Here is a 20,292-nt window from a genome sequence, read left to right on the forward strand (position 1 = left end):
ATCAGCATTGATTGTGCTTGTCACTTTTGTGTCAGCATGTTTTAATCAGTCTTCTTGAATGTGGTGTGATTAAAATGTTACTGTTTCTCATGCTGTTTAATTTTTCAGTTGTGCATCATGTCACATGAGCATGTATTGATGCAGGTTTTGTTTGTTAATGATCGGTTCATTTTCTTTTTCCATGGGTATCTTCTATCAACATCATGGTCTGAAAACTTGCTTCAACAAACTTAGAGGTATGTATGAATGGTGGTGAAAGAAGGGTTCTTATGATCTTAAAGAGCCCTAAACTAAATATGCCCTTTTTGAAATGATTAACATGCCAATTTAATGTGTGGGCTCTGGTATAAGGCATTTCAGGAGCAAAATTGCTAATCCACAGACCACGCCATAACTTATGCAGTTTCAAAACCAGAGAGTGAAACACATCTTTGTGCTGCTGCCTGGATTAAAAACTTAAGAGGCCTTATGAGTGCCGGTTGTCTGTGTTACTCATGTTAATAATTAATGAGCATCAAAGGACTTCAAGTTTGTAACTACAAATGCCAAGAAGGAGATGTGTGTATATATCTTGTGCATGTCACATAAGTATGCAGCAACTGACAAAATGATAACTGCCCTTCTTCATCCCTATTGCATGTCACTGATTAGTTCATTTTCTTTTTCCATGGGTATCTTCTATCAACATTGTGATCTGAAAACTTGCCTCAACAAACATACAGGTATGTATGAATGGTGGTGAAAGAAGGGTTCCTATACTCTTAAAAGTAGTAATACCTGACCTGAGTAAAAGTATTTTAGTCTTATCAGAATGTACTTAATGAAAAATTCAAGTTTTTTTGAGAGTTTAAATTATCACACCATAGTGTAAGTTGTAGAAAAATATTGCAAAGCAGATTCTATGATTGATGGGGGGGGGGGGCATGCCTGTTCTAAGAAGCCAAACTTTTTGGAGCTCCCCAAAACAGCCTGGTTTTCATGCCAATTCAAATGAAGAGGTTGAATAATTTATTTAGCATAAGATGTAAGGCAGCTTTGTCAACATGTTAAGGTTATTGAGCACTATTACCCATAAAATTTAATCATTTTGTGTATCATTTAGATACACATTTACACATTGATGAAAGCAGGTTACCATGATAGGGGCTGATTAACCATCAGGAGGTATTTAAGGTTCAGTGTTTTTTGAGTGTTAACCTCAACATGTGGACAGGAGGATCCAGGACTTTAACCCCCAATCATGTGAAAATGGATGACCCATCGTGCCCTCACAGCCACCCTGGAAGGATCACTTGATCCTTCATTTTATGAGAAAGATTTAAATTGAAAGGCACATATTAAAGATTGGTAAAGAATTGTTGTAACTGGAAAACAACTAGTAATAACTAAAGATGTAAGATGCATGTAGGGTAGTAAAAAGTACATAACACAAGTACTTCATACACAACATTGCAGTGCTATGGTTTGTAATTCAATGTTTTGTCCATCCTTACTATATGAGTGAAGTACATCGTGTAGGTTGTTGATTAATATCCATAGTGATCACACATCTAGAAAGTGATTAAGCTTGTGATGCTGATGAAGTCAACAGTGTTTTATATATCGATAAAATGAGCTATAGTGGTTTTGTGTTGTCTGATACTACACATTTCCTTTACTCTATAAGTTAATGTCATTGATGAACATAATTTCATGACCCAGTGGATGAGTTCATGAGTTTTCATGTCGGCTCGTTGAACATTTAAACCATGTCATGTTCTATTAGATCACAGTGTACTAGGCTGTTATACTATATTACATTATATCATAGTACATTACATAGTTATATTATTAAATCATATTGTATTGTGCTATTATGCATATACCTCACTTTTTCCCCAAGCATGTGTACAAGAACAGACACGCATACAAGTACCCATGGGATGATTCATCTTGTTTGTTCCCACTGTCATTGTATTGTCATCAACATGTAAATAAAAAAAAGAAATAATGTTGAATCACACTGATTGCAAGGGAATTCAGAGTCACACTTATGAGTAATGATGTGGGAATAGAAATATTGTAATAAATAATTGGTTGCTTTGTCCATGTGTCTTTCAGATGCCACGCAAGGTGAACCGTCGTGCTGAGCACATGAGGAAGACCTGGGCTGCCCGCAAGCAGTCCAGTGTCCCGCCTCCCCCCGATGACCCTGGCTTGGGCACTGGAGAAATCCATCCCCACCAGTACGCTGTGATAGCGAGCAAAAACTCTGAGAATACTCTGAAATATGCTGAAAAAGCGCAAAACTCTGACAAAACTCTGAAATATGCTGAAAAAGCGCAAAACTCTGATGAAACAATGAAAAACTCTGAAAAAACCTCTGAAAAAACCTCTGAAAAAACCCCTGAAAAACCTCTGAAAACCTCTGAACAACCTCTGCCTGTCTCTGATCACTCTCTGCCTCCCTCTGCTCAATCTCTGCCCAACTCTGGCAATGTTCCTGAACAGAATAATCACATGTCTGATATTCCTGTCCATAAGCAGTGTGTTGAAATGCATGTCCCTGCCACCATGACCGAAGCTGTTGAGGCGCCTCCTGCTGAATCCAAGCTTGCAGAAAACCATCCTGATGAAAGTGCTCCTGCTGAAACCAGTATGACCCAAGCACCTGTAAAGTTTTTTGTACAAGGGTCATTCTCACAGCTCCACTACCAATTTGGGGATAATGCAGGTAAACAGTGTGTAGCTAACAGTTTAGCAGCAGTGATGATGAATGAGTTGAAAAGCATAACAACCTGGAGTAATGACAGGAAGAGTAATGATGTTGACACTGTTCTTAAAGAAGGCAACAAGTTGTACACTACTCTTAAAGATGGTGGTCAAATAAGTGGGAAAAGTGGATATCTGCTTCTTGATGAGTTACCAAATGCATATGTAATGAAAGATGCACACTTCTCAATAAATTGGGGTCCAGCTTTCAGTGGTGCGGTTGGTGTTTTTGATGAGCCTGATGATTCAGATATGAGAGATATTAATGTACCATTGGACATAGCAATCCAAAGAGCACTGATGGATCATGATGCCTGCTTTGTCACTTTTGGTAGTAACACATGTGTGGTTGTCAAGCAGTGCGGCCATTTTGCTGTATTTGATCCTCACAAACGCAACAGTCAAGGTCACGTGGATGGAAAGACAGGTAAAGCTGTGGTTGTTTATCACTCCGACTACAGAGCGCTGTATGAGCACCTGGAGAAGCTGGCCCGACAACTGGTTCCTTATTTCCGCACATTTGAAGACATGCCATTTGAGGTCAGAGGAGTCACAGTGAGAATCACTGGCGACAAGGTGCAACATTGCGACATGCCAACCACCAAGGAAGACAATGTAACAGACAGCAATGTCAACAAAAGCCAAATACAGAGACCACTTTACAGTGCTGTGTTGAAGGGAGAACATACCGGTAAGACACCAGCTACATGCACCAACTCCTTGTATGAACATATAACCAAAAACAAGAGAGATTCCTTTGAAGTAACTAATTCTGATGTGCAGATAATTGCAAACAGCCCACAACCAGTAAGTGCTATGAACACATCACATGGCAATGACACTGATACAAATACAGATGTTGAGATAACAAATGTATCCAAGATGTCATTTCCATACAAGCCACTGAGTGCAGTGACAAAAGGAAGACTTTGTTCACAGATGGGTGTGAGAAGTGAGAATACAAAGCAGCTGCCACCTCAGGAAATGCCAGCTATGGGAAGAGTCTGTGAAACTAAATCAATTGCAGGTGATGGCAATTGTTTCTTTCGAGCTTTATCCTATGCCATTTCAGGAAGTGAGAATGGACACATGAAATTGCGCCGGGTAATCGTTCAGCACCTGGAAACAAATGCAGCAGAATTCCACAAGTACTTGAGAGCTGGCCGTTCCTCTATTCCAGATCATCTTAACAGTTCAAACATGAAATGCTCAGGTATGTTTGCCACTGAGATTGAAATCTGGGCAGCTGCTAACCTACTGCAGGTTGACATATACACATTTAATGCAGACAGATGGAATCATTACCCATGCATTCACATAGCAGGTAACCATCAAGCAGGAAACAGAAGTGCTGAGGCCATTTACCTGAATCACAAGGATGGGAATCATTATGATGTTGTGACATGTGTAAAGGATGCACACAATGACTCCATATGTGCCTCATTTGACAAACAGGGCGGTCAAGATGAACAAAGTTCAGATGGAAATACAAAGAAAGAACTATATCATGCAGATCGTTGGTCAAGAAAGAGGAAGTTGAAGGCTTTGGAGGAAACCTATGCAGCGAACAAAGAGGAGATTTCAAAGAAGAGAAAAGCAATGTATGTCACAAGAAAAGCTAATCATCTAGAAAGAGAAAGAAAAAAATATGCAACAAATGAGCAATACAGAAATTCCACTAGGAATGCAAGTCACAAAAAGTACTATACAGACTTGGAGTATAAACACCATACTTGTGAGCGTAGTAAGAAAAGATATGCTTCTGACGATGTGTTTCAGCAAAGTGTTCGTGACCACAGCAAGAAAAAATATGCTTCTGACCATGTGTTTCAGCAAAGTGTTCGTGACCAGAGTAAAAACAGATATGCAAATACACCAGATCTGAAGAAACGATTATGTGAGGCAACAATGCAGAAGTATCACACTGATGAAAAATTCAGAGATGCAATTAAAAGTAAAAAACGTGCCAGTGTTCAAAAGCAAAAGGACAGGAAATTTGACATTACTTGTGTCATAGAGGATTTCCATAAAACAGTAAAGAATGGCCCCGAATATGTCTGCTGTTGTTGCCACAGACTTCTCTTCAGGTACCAAGTCAAAGGCTGTATGAAAAACAAATATTCTGCTGTGGGTTCTGATGGCAATGCACTTGCTGATAAATGTATAACAAGTACATATTTGCATGTATGTGATAAATTATGTGGAAAAACTTGCAGTTTTCAAGATGAGGCTTTTTCCAAATTGTGGATCTGTCATACATGTGATAGGCATCTTCTCAAGGGCAAAGTGCCTGCCCAGAGTGTTGCTAACAACTTGCATTTGAAACCCATTCCACCTGAGCTAGAATGTCTCAATGAGTTGGAACAACACCTCATTTCTCTGCACATTCCCTTTGTCCGATTCATACCATTGAAGAAGGGAGGCCAGAACTCTGTGCAAGGACCAACTGTGTGTGTGCCATCCAATCTGTCGCACGTGACCAGCATCTTGCCAAGGGATGAAAGTGAGGATAAATTGGTGAGGATGAAACTGAAACGTAAATTGACCTACAAAGGACACTATCAAGACATGCATGTGGATACTGCAAAAATCAAAAGTGGTCTGAATTATCTAATACTCAACAATACATGGTACAAGGATGTGAGTATCAACCCAAACTGGATCAACACATTAGAGGAAACAGAGAATGAAACAATTGAAGATGAGATGACTGAAAGTAATGAAAAAGTTGAAGATGATGATGCACCAGAAATACAAGATTTTTCACACATTAAAGACCAGCATGGGATGTTTGCATCCTCTTGTTTGCAACCTGTGGATTTGGGTCAAGAGATACTAGATCAGCATTTTGATGGCATTTTATCCATTGCCCCAGCAGAAGAGAATTCTCCAATTAGACTGTTGTCTGATGGCACAAATGAACCCAAATGTTTCCCAGTCTTATTTCCCAAAGGAGCACCTACTTTTCACGATGAGCGGCCAGAAAGAATAACACTATGCAAATATTTCAATCAACGCATACTTAATGCAGATGGCCGTTTTGCTCAAAACACTGACTATTTATTCTATGCTCAATATATGTCAGAACTGAATCAAATACTGTCAAATGTGTCAATAGCAATGAGAAAAGGAACAGATAAAGGTTTGAAGGAAAAGGTTACCACAGACATGCTTACAGACCTGGAATCTTTGAAAAAAATTCTGCACTTTGATGAGGGTTACAAATTTCTCAGGCCTATCAGAGGAACACCTCCATTTTGGCAAGCAGCACAGAAAGATGTGTTTGCAATGATAAGACAGCTTGGTATTCCTACATGGTTCTGTTCATTTAGCTCTGCTGACATGAGATGGCCTGAAATGCTGAATGCTATGCTAAGGCAAGAACGTAAACAAGTGAACCTGGAAGACCTTTCATGGCTAGACAAATGCGCATTATTAAAACACAATCCAGTAACTGCAGCCAGGATGTTTGACTACCGATGGCATTGCTTCCTAAGAGATGTTATCCAGAGCCCTGCAGCACCAATAGGCAAGATCACAGACTACTTTTATCGAGTGGAGTTTCAGATGCGTGGCTCGCCCCACATACACGCGGTATTTTGGGTTGACAAAGCTCCAAAAATAGACAAAGACTCTGATGCAGAAGTTGTAGAGTTCTGTGATAAATATGTCACGTGTCAAATGCCATCTGATCCGGACCTGTTGGATTTAATTGATGTGCAGAAACATAGTGAATACCATGCAAAATCTTGTGACAAAAACAATGCAAAGAAGAAGAAAGGAGAAATACATTGCAGATTCAACTTTCCAAGACCTGTCTCAGAGCGCACATTTATCACCAGACCAGGTGTTGATGCAGAATTTAAGGAACAACAAGAGACTGGCTCTGAAACACGTGAAGGGGAAATTCTTTTCCGCCCAGTTGTCATGGAAAATGAAAGCGTGGAGAAACTGTTTGAACAAATGAAAACTGTACTCTCAAACTGTGAACAAAGACAAAAGTTCCACTCTGCTGAGCAATTTTTTGAATATTTTGGCATATCACAAGAATTGTTTCAGAAAGCAAATTGTCAGCTTACCAAAAGGACGAGCATCGTACTACAACGGAAACCACAAGATGTTTGGCTAAACCAGTACAATCCTGATCTACTTCGCTGCTGGCGAGCAAACATGGACATTCAGTTTGTTGTTGATGCATATTCATGTGTCGTGTACATTATTTCATATGCCCTCAAAAGTGAACGAGAAATGGGACTGCTGCTTGATCAGGCTCAAAAGGAGGCCATGAATGGAAATTTAGAGGCCAAGGAGTCAATGAAAAAAATTGGCACAGTTTTCTTGCAAAGCCGACAAGTTTCAGCACAAGAATGTTGTTACAGATTAACGGGCCTACCACTCAAACACTGTTCACGTGGCACACAGTTCATACCAACTGGTGAACATCCTGTTAGAATGAGTGTACCGTTGAGTCAACTTAAACAGCAAAATGATAACAGTCAGACTGACGACCAGCATTTATGGATGAAAAACATTGTGGACCGATACAAAAACAGACCAGACACGCCACCATTTCTAAACATGTGCCTTGCAACATTTGCCTCAGAGTACAGAGCTCTTCCTAAATCACAGATCCCCAAAGGTGATAATAGTAATGTGATCCAGTTGAAAAATAAGTTTGGCTTTGTTACCAAAAGAACAAATGAAGAGAAACCTGCTGTGATCCGTTATCCAAGATTGTCACCACTGAAGCAATCTGAAGCCTACCACCACAGCATACTGCAACTATTTTTGCCCCATTATTTGGACTGCCAACTGAAACCTGCACAGTTTGAAACATACAAAGACTTTTATGACCATGGTGCTGTGAACAATGAGAACGACACATTGGAGAATGTCAAATCTATAGTGGGTAGAAACCGTGCTCTGTTTGAGAAAGAAGCTGACCAAATAGATGAAGCGGAAAAGATGTTGAAAGAAAATGGGGAACTGGAAGATGCGTGGTCACAGATTTGCCCACAAGCTGAGCTTGAAAGACTGGAATGTCAAAAATTAACAGAGGAAGACACCAGTGACACAAATGATGAACAGTGCAGTAATGATAACATCCCAGATCTACAGCCAAATAAACAATCTGTTTACACAGTAGAAGCTAATGGAACTCAAATGACAAGAGCTGATGCTTTACAGTTGTTACGATCTTTGAATGAGGAGCAGTCTGCAGTTTTCTACAAAGTTCGACAGTGGTGTTTGCAGAAAGTCAATGGTGAGAATCCTCAGCCCCTAAAAGTATTCATTACCGGTGGAGCAGGAACAGGCAAAAGCCATTTGATCAAGGCTATTTATTATGAGTCAACTAAAATTCTCAAAAGACTCCATCCTGATCAACCAGATGCCACTACTGTTGTACTAACAGCCCCGACGGGTGTAGCTGCCTACAACATAAATGCAAATACTATACATAATACATTTTCAATCGGAACAGACCTGTCCCTACCCATCAAAAACTTGACAGAAGAAAAAATAAACTCTTTGCGTGCAAAACTAGGAAACCTTGAAATATTGATCATCGATGAAATATCTATGGTTGACCACAGACTTTTAACATATGTACATGGAAGATTGAGACAAATCAAGCAACCAGGTGACAACACCGCATTTGCTAAGGTGTGTATTCTTGCAGTCGGAGACTTTTATCAGTTGCCCCCAGTGAAAGGTTCTGCTTTGTACAATGACTTCAAGTACATAAACCTATGGGAGGATGAATTCCATATTGCTGAGCTGACTCAAGTAGTCAGGCAAAAGGACTCAGACTTTGCTCATGCCTTGAATCGCATACGCACTCGTGCAAAGGACACACCTCTTCGAGACCCTGATGTTGAAATGCTTAAAAGTTGTGAAACTGGAGAAGACAACGACGCATTGCACATTTATGCTACAAATAAAGAGGTTGATGATTATAACCTGAAACGCTTAAATGTGACCTGTCCAGAGTCTGTCACCATAAAAGCACGTGATTATGAGAGAAATGCTGAGACAGGAAGACTTCAGATAAAGGATGGCCATCATCACAAGGTTTATAATACTTGTCTCCAGAAATACATCCATGTAGGAATAGGAGCTCGTATCATGTTGCTGAAAAACATCGATGTGTCTGATGGACTCGTAAACGGTGCTTTTGGAACTATTGCAAAAATGGTGAATGCCAATCAAGATAGTGAAGACAATGAGCAAAATTTCCCAACTTCCATCCACGTGGCATTTGATGACCCCAGGGTTGGTCAAAAACAGCGGGCAAAAACACGCACCATTGACCCTGAAGGGAGAACGATAACCATCCTAGAACCTGAGGAAGAACATGTTACCCGTAACGGAGGCTTACGCAGACAATATCCAATAAGGTTGGCATGGGCATGCACTATCCACAAAGTACAAGGCTTAACCATTGACAGAGTTGTTGTGTCTCTCAAAAAGATTTTTTCCTCTGGACAAGCATATGTCGCTCTAAGTCGTGTCACAAGTCTAAGTGGCTTAACAATTGAGGACTTTAAAGAATCTGCCATTTATTGCAATGCAAAAGTATCAGAAGCAACTGGCAAAATGCAGCCATTTATACCACCTCTCTCTTCCACCAACACCTCACGATCTGCTTTCACCATCATATTGCACAACACTCAAAGTCTTAAAGCTCACTTTCCAGATGTTGAAACTAACACTCTAATGAATAATGCTGATTGCATTTGCCTTACAGAGACATGGTTAGGAGTTGATGACCCACCACAGCAGCCTTGTCTTACAGGCTTCCAGTTCACACACGTTTCTCGAGGTCAAAGTTATGACAGCACTCATACACAGTTGCAACACTTGAAACAAGACTCTCATGGTGGAGTTGGAATATATCATTCAGTGACAAAAGATGTTCAAATATGGCCTACAAAATGCTACAATATTGAATGTCTGATATTTCAAGTGAAGAGCATTAACTTGACTGCTGCTGTTGTTTACAGACCTGCGAGTTACCCTGTTGCCATCTTTTGTCAACATCTAAAACAACTGATTGACCTCATTGATCAATGCCCTGGCATGAAAATCATTATGGGAGACTTTAATGAAAATGCACTGGATAACGGTAAGCTGGTGAGATTTTTCACTGTACAAAATTACACCCAGTATGTACAAACAGCAACAACTGACAAAGGCACTTTAATTGATCATGTTTATGTGAAAGATGGTGCTAACATACTTGTGGATGTGCTGCCAATTTATTACAGCTATCATGAAATGGTACGTATTGCAGTTCTGTAGATTTATCTTCGTAGTACACATTATTGAATGTTGCCATTATCATTTTCATCTGTCTCTAAGTCTGTCACAAGTTTGCACATGCATTTTGTAAATAATTTCAACATAATTTATTTTTAGGACAGATTATACTATGTTTTTAAAATGGGATTGTCTTTTATGTATTATTCTCTTTCTTGCATCAAAAACTATATATTAATTTTTTGATGGAGAAATTGAGCATTAGTCTGCTGAAAAGAAAATACCTTGGGAGACTCCAATGGACCCCATAAAGACTAGCGACCACTTTGTTGGAGCTAGCGGGGATCCAAATTAAAGATAAATAGAGTCTCCCATTATGCCAATGCAGACATGCTCAGCAATGAAATACACACTGATGTGTACATGTTTTAATACCAAATGACAAAATCAATTTAACTGATCACCTGTACATCCGAGACTGCTGATGCTTCGAGTATATGACACCTACCATGCCCGGGAACATAATGCACTTTCTATAGCCTTTCTTTCCACCACTGTTAATATTACCCTTGTTATTGTCATTTTCATATTTGAGGAAGCTTACCACACACACAAGCACACACACACACACACACACACAGACACACACGCACGCATACATACACGTCCTGAACTATCACACTGAGGCAGCATCCCATATCAATCCAGCAACTAGACTACTTCTCCTTCAACAGGTAAACCTCCATCATTTGACTTATCATGTCTTTCTTATTTGTATGACTGGCTGTTAATTCATATAGTACAGTTAACTTGTTTCATGCAAAAACAATCATTCATTCTTTCTTTCTTTCTGTACCTGCTTTGCCTTCTCTTTTATATCATGACATATGACTCAAAATATCTCCTCATTACAATTATTTTCTTACAGAAACCTGAACCTGTGGAGAAGCATCCAATATTCCCCATCAAAAGCTGTGGAACCTACACCTGTTTGAACACCACATCCTAATCCAAAGACTCATATGAAGCTAAAGTTGTCCAGAATACCTTCAATCACAAGTTCAAGGCCACATAAAAAGGTAAGTAACTCATTTTAACACACTGATCACATTCACATGCTTTTCATGCTAAATATGTCACTTACAATTCCTAATCCTATGTCCTATATCTACCTCAAATTGTTTCCATAAATTATAGCCATGTCTGTATTTATTAGGAGCCCAGACATCATCTCCAAATTCATCTGGAACTCCCTTGGGCAGACCGTCAACTATGTACAGAAAGCCCTCCTCGTTACTTGGGGCACTTCCATTCTCCCGTTGCACTACAATAATCAACATGCAGGATTTTGCCCTGGTAAAACTACTGGATTGCTTCTTCAATCAGGAAAAGGTAGGCCATGACTCAGTTAACCTGTTTACCAACCTTGCCCATAGATGTGCCATAATTACTAATTCTACAAATGTTTTCTGTTTTCTTTCAGACTTTCCCAAGCCAGTATTATGATGTGCAACATCAGGACTGTGGGCAAAGACAAAGGGACTCATGATTACGTTGTCTAGTGTGGTCTACCATGTCCGTGCTCAAAATAATCAAATATCATATATTCAGCACTGACGTGACCCTTGACAGGACCCTTTCCTTCAAGAATCATTTAAAAGTAACGGCAACCAAGGTGAACTCTTGTAACAACTTGCTCAGCAAGCTTGCTGGTGCAAAATGGGATATTTCAACCTCCGCACTACAAACCTCAGCAACATTGTGCCCCTGTTTGGTCCATGTCATACACCATGTGGACATGAAGCCTGCCCTCTCCAACAACTGAGTTGAGAACTGGCCACCCTCCACACAGCAGACCAGGAGGCAACTGTTTGGCTGAAAGACTTTGTATTTACTAAATAAATAGCACTTTTTTGGGACATAGACTCATGATATACAACATCTTGAATGTTTTATTTGAACACTGAATTTTGTAAGGGGAAAATTTGGATACGCCAGGTTGTATTCATATGTATATATATATATGTGTGTATATATATATATATATATATATATATATATATATATAACATCTGTCAAGTAACCATATATGTTCATGCTTAAGGACACACACAAACAACAATATGCGTATTTTGGTATATTTGCAAAAGGTTCTTTTTTATTGATATTATAATGATGACTGCTTTCTTTCTTTTTTGTGATCAAGTTTTTATTATTTCATTTTCTTTTTTAACAATATACCAACATTATGTCTGTTTTCGATATTTGGTGTTTACTTTGATATTACAAGACATTACATGTAATTCATTGTCCAAACAAAGACATGTATTGCAATGGTGTGGAAATGCTGTGTTGCCTTGATGTGGATGTACACTCATGACTTTTCAAATATAGTGCTAATTCATGCTTTTAATAATAAGAAAAGTATTAATTATTTCATATTCATATAGCTCATTCCATTGAAAAAATACATTACTTTTTTTTCTCATATGACTGACACTGCCATATTTTCACATGGGATGTATTTCAGTTACAGTGTGAAACTGTTAATACAAGTAGTTAAAACAAAATGGAGTCCCTGTATTCATTGTTCATCAGACACCCTCTGCAAATTTAGAAAACAGATTTCACTCAGAACCCAAAGCAATTCATTTCCTGTCAGGCTTTTACTGTAAAATGTGGCCAGGAAAATATTGAGTAACAACAATGAGATCTAGCTCAAATTTTGCAATTGCCCCCTTGTGTCAATTTTGTGTTACTACAAAAGTAGTTTGACTGACATATGGATGCAAATATCTGCTATGAGTAAAATGTCAGATATTAGGATTAAATAAATTATCCACAACATTAGCATTAAAAAATAGCATGTTTGTAGTGTTTAATCTATGAAGTTAAAAATTTTGGACCATTTCCAAAAGACTGCAGAGCTGTACAATTGACTTGTGTGAAAGCAAAAAAGTGGTTCCCAGATTTCTCCGCTGGCCCATCTTTTTATGCAAGAAATTAAATACACATGGGATAATGTCAGAAAATAAAACAACAACTAAAATGATTCATGGATAGACTACAATCTACTGAGACATGTTGTGGAACTTTGGTTTAATTTCCTGCATCAAGCATGTGAGTTCAGAAAATAAACACCGGGTTCATTTATTTCCTGCCAGAGGCTTTTGCTATGATATTTGGCCGTCAACAGGTTGCTCGCATGTGCCGATCACCCTCTTGTGACAGTTCTGTGTTACTACAAAAAAAAAGTAGTTTGACTGATGTATGCCTGCTATGACTTTGATATCAGAAATTATAGTTTAAATGAGTGACCAACAACAGTAGCACTGGAAATAGCGTAATTACATTGTTTAATTTACTAAGTCCAGAGCCTTGGGACCATTTCTGAAGATGTGCATATACACAGGTCAAACTATGAAATGGTTTTTCTAACAGCTAAACAACACTAAAAACTCTCACTCTCTCTCCCTGGGTAAACTGTACACAAGACGTGAATGTGTGTGTGTATCTATATAGCAGATTTATAATAGTATTTATGTCTCACAATATCATCATGTAACACTGATTGAGTCAAATAACAAAAGGAGCAATCCCACACATGTTCATGCTATCAAAAGAATAATTTATTTTGCTAATGAACTCCAAAGAAGGTTAACCCATATGTACATTGTATATAATGAGGCTGCATACATAGGATTCATGGCAATTAGTTTGTGACTATAGAACATTCTAACCTAATTCCAAAACAACCAACTAAATACAAAAAACACTCTCTACCCTTGGGTTCAAAGGCTAATTGACAAGAGATAATGATGCTTCGATCAGGCTGTAGTACTGTACAGACAGACAGACAATGGTCGATTCAGCCAGATGCCAGCCATCTTCTCTACAAAAGTTCTCCAACACTGGCACACAGCAGCAGGAATTCCAGACACAGCAAGATGTCCTCCTCTACCCATCACATCTGAAAAATACATAAGGCATAAATCAATTAATTACTATAAACAACCATTAGACAACATTTGTTGTGAAAAGATAAGATAGTAAAATGACTCCTTTACAATGACAGATGGCATGTAGCTCAGAACAGACTACAGCTCCCACCATGTTGCCATAAATGGTGGTAGAATTACACATTTTATAAAGGAACTTGCTTGTATACTCCCAAAAAAACAAAACAGAAAAAAAACCCAAACTGACCAGTAACTTATGCATCTACACTTACTCAGGACATTATTATGTCTGTTTTTCACAGAGTAACATACTCTATGTCTTAACTTTCCACACATTTGTCACCATCTTCATACTTGTCAAAATGGCAAATTAGGTCTTTCACACCCATTTTTGAACAGTCAAATACTATTGACTACTTTATATTGTGATGACTGAACACTGATGCAGTTTGACTACAACTATGATCTTCTATTGATAACACCTTACATCTGCTAGGTGGAGTAAATGATGACAACTAAAACTGTTACATTCCTATATTTGGGATTGTCAATTGGCCAAAACATATAATGCTAAATTGTGTGTGTGTGCGTGTGCATGTGCGTGTCCGTGTGTGTCTGTGTGTCTGTGTGTGTGTGTCTGTGTGCATGTGCATGTGCGGACACATTAGCTAAGACACAACACAACTGTCAAGCCCATGCTATGCCTAATACTATCTTGAGAACCATACTTGTGTCAGTTGAGCATGGGGGCCACAATGGACATGTGGACTCACAGACTGTCCTGGTGATGACGGCCTGACTGTTGTCTGAAGACCCGTGCTTGAATGAAGCACAAGGTCTCTCTTCCAAAAACCTCCTCCTCCCATGTTTTCTTCTACTGTCGGGAGAGCTTGCTTGGCCCAGGGACACCATACAAAAACAAGATGCAGCAGAGTCACTGTGATGATCTATGAAACATGACAAATCCAGTGTCACAAATACATTATACCATCAGTTTCATCAGGGCCCACCATACACAACAGCACATACATTTGGTCTTGGTCTATGTGATGACAATGTGACAAGACAACCCCAGAATACACAACAAAACATCATCCAAAATCAGCACCAATGGGGATTGTGTAGTTCTTCTGTCTACCTTTTCATGTCAACAGATCAGCTTCATTTGTAGCAAGTACAATGATGAGCCTTTTCCTTGTTGTGAGGGAGAAATCTTTCTAGCATCGTTCTCTGTTATGTCACCTAGCTACCAACCAAGGTCTTTATGTAAAATCATCACATTTGGGATTTTAATCTGTCAATGATGAATGGTTACTCATGACATTCAATGTAGTACATTTACTAATCAAACTCAAACTGTGACAAAAGTCCACTGCTTCAACACTGCATGATATTTTAATAAACTCTGACTGAACTGGGACCCCGACACCTGTCTGAAAGATTTCACAACACATACACACGCACCAGACTGTCTGTGCTGACTGTGACCACGAGGAGTGGAAAAGCCATGTTGATTTAATTCAACAAAATGTGTCTACCAACAAGAATAAACAATGCCATTGTTGGGCCCATGTCAGGATCGCTGGAGATTACAGTTACCGTAAACACACCCTAACATTCAGTAAAGAGTTAACATGTCAAACCCTGTAATTCTACATTTAAGTAATTTTAAGACTGTCTGTACTCCTGTTTTAAAATCAGCTATGTGTTTAGATTCTTCAAATTGTCAGTCACATAGCTACCACAGTTACAGGTATAGAGCTACATTAACCTGCTGATCTACTTCCATTCAACTGTTTGACAGTCATGTTTCATACTACTACTACTACTACTACTACTACTACTACTAATAATAATAATAATAATAATAATAATAATTATAATAATTATAATAATTAATATTCCTTATTAATTAAAAATTCCTCATTGTTTATTCTTGTTGGTAGACACATTTTGTTGAATTAAATCAACATGGCTTTTTCACTCCTTGTGGTCACAATCAGCACAGACAGAAGACAACAGGTAACACAGGCGTTGTAGACACTCGGGGTGGCGCTGTTGTGTCCAGCGCTGGCGCCAAGGTATTGACGTCACATGTATCCTATCGTATGATTGATAAATGAATGATTATAATTTAATACACATAAGTCTAGGAGTTCTACTACGTTTTCTTTGAACCAGCATCAATCAACCGCGTCAAATAAAGATGCCAGGGTAAAATTAATGAGTTTATAGTTGCCATTGGTGGTGGCTGTCCGTCGGTGAAATAGGTCCGGGCTGTACATTTTTGGAATACACGTTTACTGTCAGTTAAATTGAGGTCACATTACAGTTTACATTGGTTATAAAGGCTGAGTAGTGTAGCAGTTAAAATACAGAACTCGTCACGGCCAGTTTGCCTCAAGGATTTTGACTCGGGAAAGGAGTCTCCGCCACCGTTGTTATGGCAACCAATGACGCCCGGTGCAAAGCCGGGAGAAATGACAAGCAGTCGGATAAAATTATCGCCAAAAACACAATTTGCATTCCTTGCAGCTTTCCATTGAATCGACCACATTCTTCCAAACAACCAGCTCTTATACTTTCACAGAAATAAAACAGATGTGAACCATATGGTGTAGAAAGACAGGCTATAATATAAGAAGTTAGCGATTAGCACGCTAAAGTTTTATTCTGAAGTTGTTGCACTTAACTTCCACTTCCGGTCCGTCGTTGTCACGGTTATATCAAAAAGAATAGGAAAAAAAATGAATTGGCAGAAATCAAAATTGGGCCGTTTTTTTCAATTTGGTTTTTCCGTAATTTGGTTTTGAAAGAGAAAACGGGAAAGCACTTCCGTTATTTGGTTTTGTGTCTCAAAAGGGAATAACGGGAAAACGGCCGTATTTCCGTAAATCCGTTTTATTTTGAAAACGAAATATCAAACTATCAAAAGGTACACGGACCTGGGAAACACACACTATTTTAATCAAACAGTTGTTCAACAGCGGTTTGACCCACGCCGAAACTTCCTGCATGTTGCAGCAGATGGGTATTCTGCAATGCTCGGAAATGAGCGTCAGAAGATTCTGTGTGATTTTGCCAAGCACGCAGACACAAACACTACAGCTGCTCCAGTTATCATGGTGACACATCTGGACTAGATGATCTGACATTCCATCCCCTGCCCACTTTACAGGTCTGTTTAGATTTATTAACCTTTATAATCACAAAATCAATTATTTTTCTTTATTAGTGAGTTTATCTTAAAAGACACACATGCGCGCACGGCTGTTAAACGTTGATGAAAGGTATTCTGTGACTGTGGGGACATGTGTGCGCCAAACTCGAGACGCGCATGCTGTTAACTTTAATATTTACACTTTACTGCTGATAGAAAATATGTTCAAATACCGCTTTGCTAATCCACACTGCCGGAAGGAATGAAAAAAAAAAAAATCAAGATGTTTTGTGATTGTGAAGAGTGTGTCTGTTTCGGCAAAACACGCTAAGTGCCATCTTGTGCTGAAAGACCACACCTCGCGCTTTTATTTGGTCTAACACTTAAGGTGCAGTTACTCCAATGCGCCGAGCACAATGTAGCAAACGCGCCGCGCCGACCTTTTACCCACAGCCACCCAGACCGGGCATGAGGTCATTTGCTATCTTGAAGACGTGTCAAAGATGGCACTTGCGCTGGTGTAAGATAACAAAACCACCTGCGCAACGGCTCCACAATCACAAAACACCTTAATTAACGTTCGGTCTCTTTCTCACACAGGAGTGTCGGTTGTTAAAGTGTCCTTTGAACATATTAGCCATCAGATATAAAATGTAAATATTAAAGTTAACAGCGTGCGCGTCTCGCCTTTGGCGCACACACGTCTCCACAATACACGGATTTGGAAATCTAACTTTATAGACTAACTTGAAAATATGCCACCATTATTATTCTAATGAGCTTTATGTTCATTTGCCTCTATTTTGTAAAGCGTCCTCGGGTGTCTTGAAAGGCGCTATATGAATCGAAGTTATTATTATTATTATTATTATTATTTAATATTTATTTTAGGTAAATTAATTATGTGATTAATCAAATGATTAAAAAATAATTCTTAGATTAGTTGATAAATTAATTAAAAATTAAAACATAAGGTGCAGCCCTACTCATATAGGCTAACAGTAATATTGATTACTTTTTCTTGTTTCTGTTTTCTTTTCTTGGTTTGTCTATTTGTATATGTTTATTTGGGAGGTATGGCAAATACTTGAATTCTTTTAAAGGCGTGTCATTGTGTCATTTGTGTTCTTGTTTATCTTCCTCGTTCAAGGAGGGTCTGCGTCCACTTCCACCATCCTAGGCTGTCAAACTGCCGTCCTGTCCTGCCAGTGAGGTGTGTGTGACACATTAACGTAGCACTGAATAGGGCCCGGCCGATTTTAATCAGCTGATTTTAGCCAATTTTAGAATAATTGTTTGTAAGCCATCATACGGCAATATGTATCTATATCTTTATCTATAAAGTTGTAGATAAGTGATTTGAATTAGTCTGCTGGAAATATTTTCTTAGCTAGTGCTTGGAAAAAAGATGGTTGTATGAAACTTCTCTTTTTTCATTAGCCGTATTCTGTTTCACAGCTTAAAGTTGAACAACCCGCCCTCCCCTGCAGACTGCGTCTCCCAGCAATCCAGACCCTGCTGCCTGTGTGCGTCTCCCGACCTGCCTTATGTTTTCTATTCTGTTTATCCTTTTTGTGCTGCTTTTGGCTATGCTGCTGGAAATAAATTTATGATTATGAACTTGAATCGTACCTGTCTCTTTATTTTATCCACAGACAATATTAGGAAACTATAGTGGTCAAGCAAATTGTTTTTTTATTATGATATTGCCATATTCCTATCACATTTTAAGTAGGTAAATACATGTTAATTTCGACTGTGGATAGAGAGATATTTACTACTAATGGAATGATCCGACCTAAATAAAGGTCGTATAGAAGCTGCAGAGAAGCTGCGCTGAGCATCTTTAATTCATCATCCAAACATCATCTGGAGGGCTTTTTTTTTTTTTTTTTTTACTAAATGCCAATGTCTCGGCGACGTCTTCCCAATGAGCAAATGCTCTCCATAATACGTCTTGCCGATGCAACTTTATTCATCGGGCCGACGTCTGGGTATAGACATCTTTGAACTCTACAACTAACAATATCACGCCTGATCAATATCAGACAGGGTGATGACACCTTTGACCGCCACAGCCCCATCCAAAAACCTTATATATTAAAAAAAAAAAAAAAACAAGAACAAAACGAGGCATCTACGTGCGTATGTGTTCATGTATTTGGAACATGTATCTTTTCATGTGCGCTGTGCAGCGGCGTCTAACTGTCTGAAAGCTTTATGGGCTTTGTATCATTTTGGTCATGTAGCTGTCACTCTTTGACGGGACACCTGCGTCTAACACCTTTGGGATTTTTTTTCCTACTTCAACACACATCTGAAAGTTATATAAAGCTGTCTTTACCAACAACAATTTCACAAACTCTGACAACATGGCATCTACACGCGCTGGGGTGCGGACCCCCGACAACAGCGAATCTGCAGTGGGTTACATCCACAACCTCTCACCGGTGAAGACATCCGAGGCCAAGAAGACGCGATATTTCAACGCCCTTCTGCAGACGGGGAGAACAGAATACCATGACATAGTAGTTTTTCAAACGGAATTACATCGCCAGTTCGCCCAGGCAGCCGAGAATCTCACCTCCATCAAGGTGACGAACATCACCAGATGTTTAAGTAAGTATAGCCTGCAAAACAGAAATGCGTCTTTGTAATGGTGGATCTCAAATGTTGTTCGCAATTTAGCTTTACTAACCTTGCTTTCCCCGTTCAGGTTACAGAAACCCCAAAGGATTCGACTTCAAGACTTCTAGATTCACAAGAGTCGAAGTCACAGAAGTCTCCTTTCCGCACAAAAAGCCAGACGCCTGTCAAAGGAAGAAGATAGATGACATCAAGACCATTCCACACTCCCATTATGTAAGTTAATTATGAACAGAACAATGCCAATTACAAAATCAATATCGAACTAGGGACAAAACGACAGCATCCTCACCTGTCATTTTAATTTCCTACAACGGTTCTCCTGTGTGGTCTCTTTCAGATTGGCGAGGTCAAAGGAAAGGTTCTGGCAATGGGCTCTTCTCCTAAGACGATCCAACGCCGGGGTGTGGAGAGCAACATGCTTAGCATCATCATCGCAGACGAAAGTGCGCAAATTAAACTCCAGCTGTGGGACTCCCAGATGTCGGCTGTCAAGATGCACACCTCCTATGCCTT

The 20,292-nt window shown here is 39.2% G+C and overlaps 1 protein-coding gene across 1 annotated transcript; it reads left to right on the forward strand.

Annotated features, from left to right (window-relative positions):
* Positions 1–3,051: 3,051 nt before the first annotated feature.
* LOC146304013 (uncharacterized) lies at positions 3,052–12,744 on the forward strand. Its single transcript, XM_084714305.1, has 5 exons — positions 3,052–3,366; positions 5,167–9,877; positions 10,940–11,090; positions 11,228–11,403; positions 11,495–12,744. The coding sequence occupies exons 1-3, from the start codon at positions 3,052–3,054 to the stop codon at positions 10,945–10,947; spliced, it is 5,034 nt and encodes a 1,677-aa protein (XP_084570431.1). The 3' UTR covers positions 10,948–11,090; positions 11,228–11,403; positions 11,495–12,744.
* Positions 12,745–20,292: the final 7,548 nt, after the last annotated feature.

Source organism: Lutjanus erythropterus, unplaced genomic scaffold, assembly GCF_056507025.1.
Source record: "Lutjanus erythropterus isolate fLutEry1 unplaced genomic scaffold, fLutEry1.hap2 Scaffold_180, whole genome shotgun sequence".
Taxonomy (NCBI): domain Eukaryota; kingdom Metazoa; phylum Chordata; class Actinopteri; order Lutjaniformes; family Lutjanidae; genus Lutjanus; species Lutjanus erythropterus.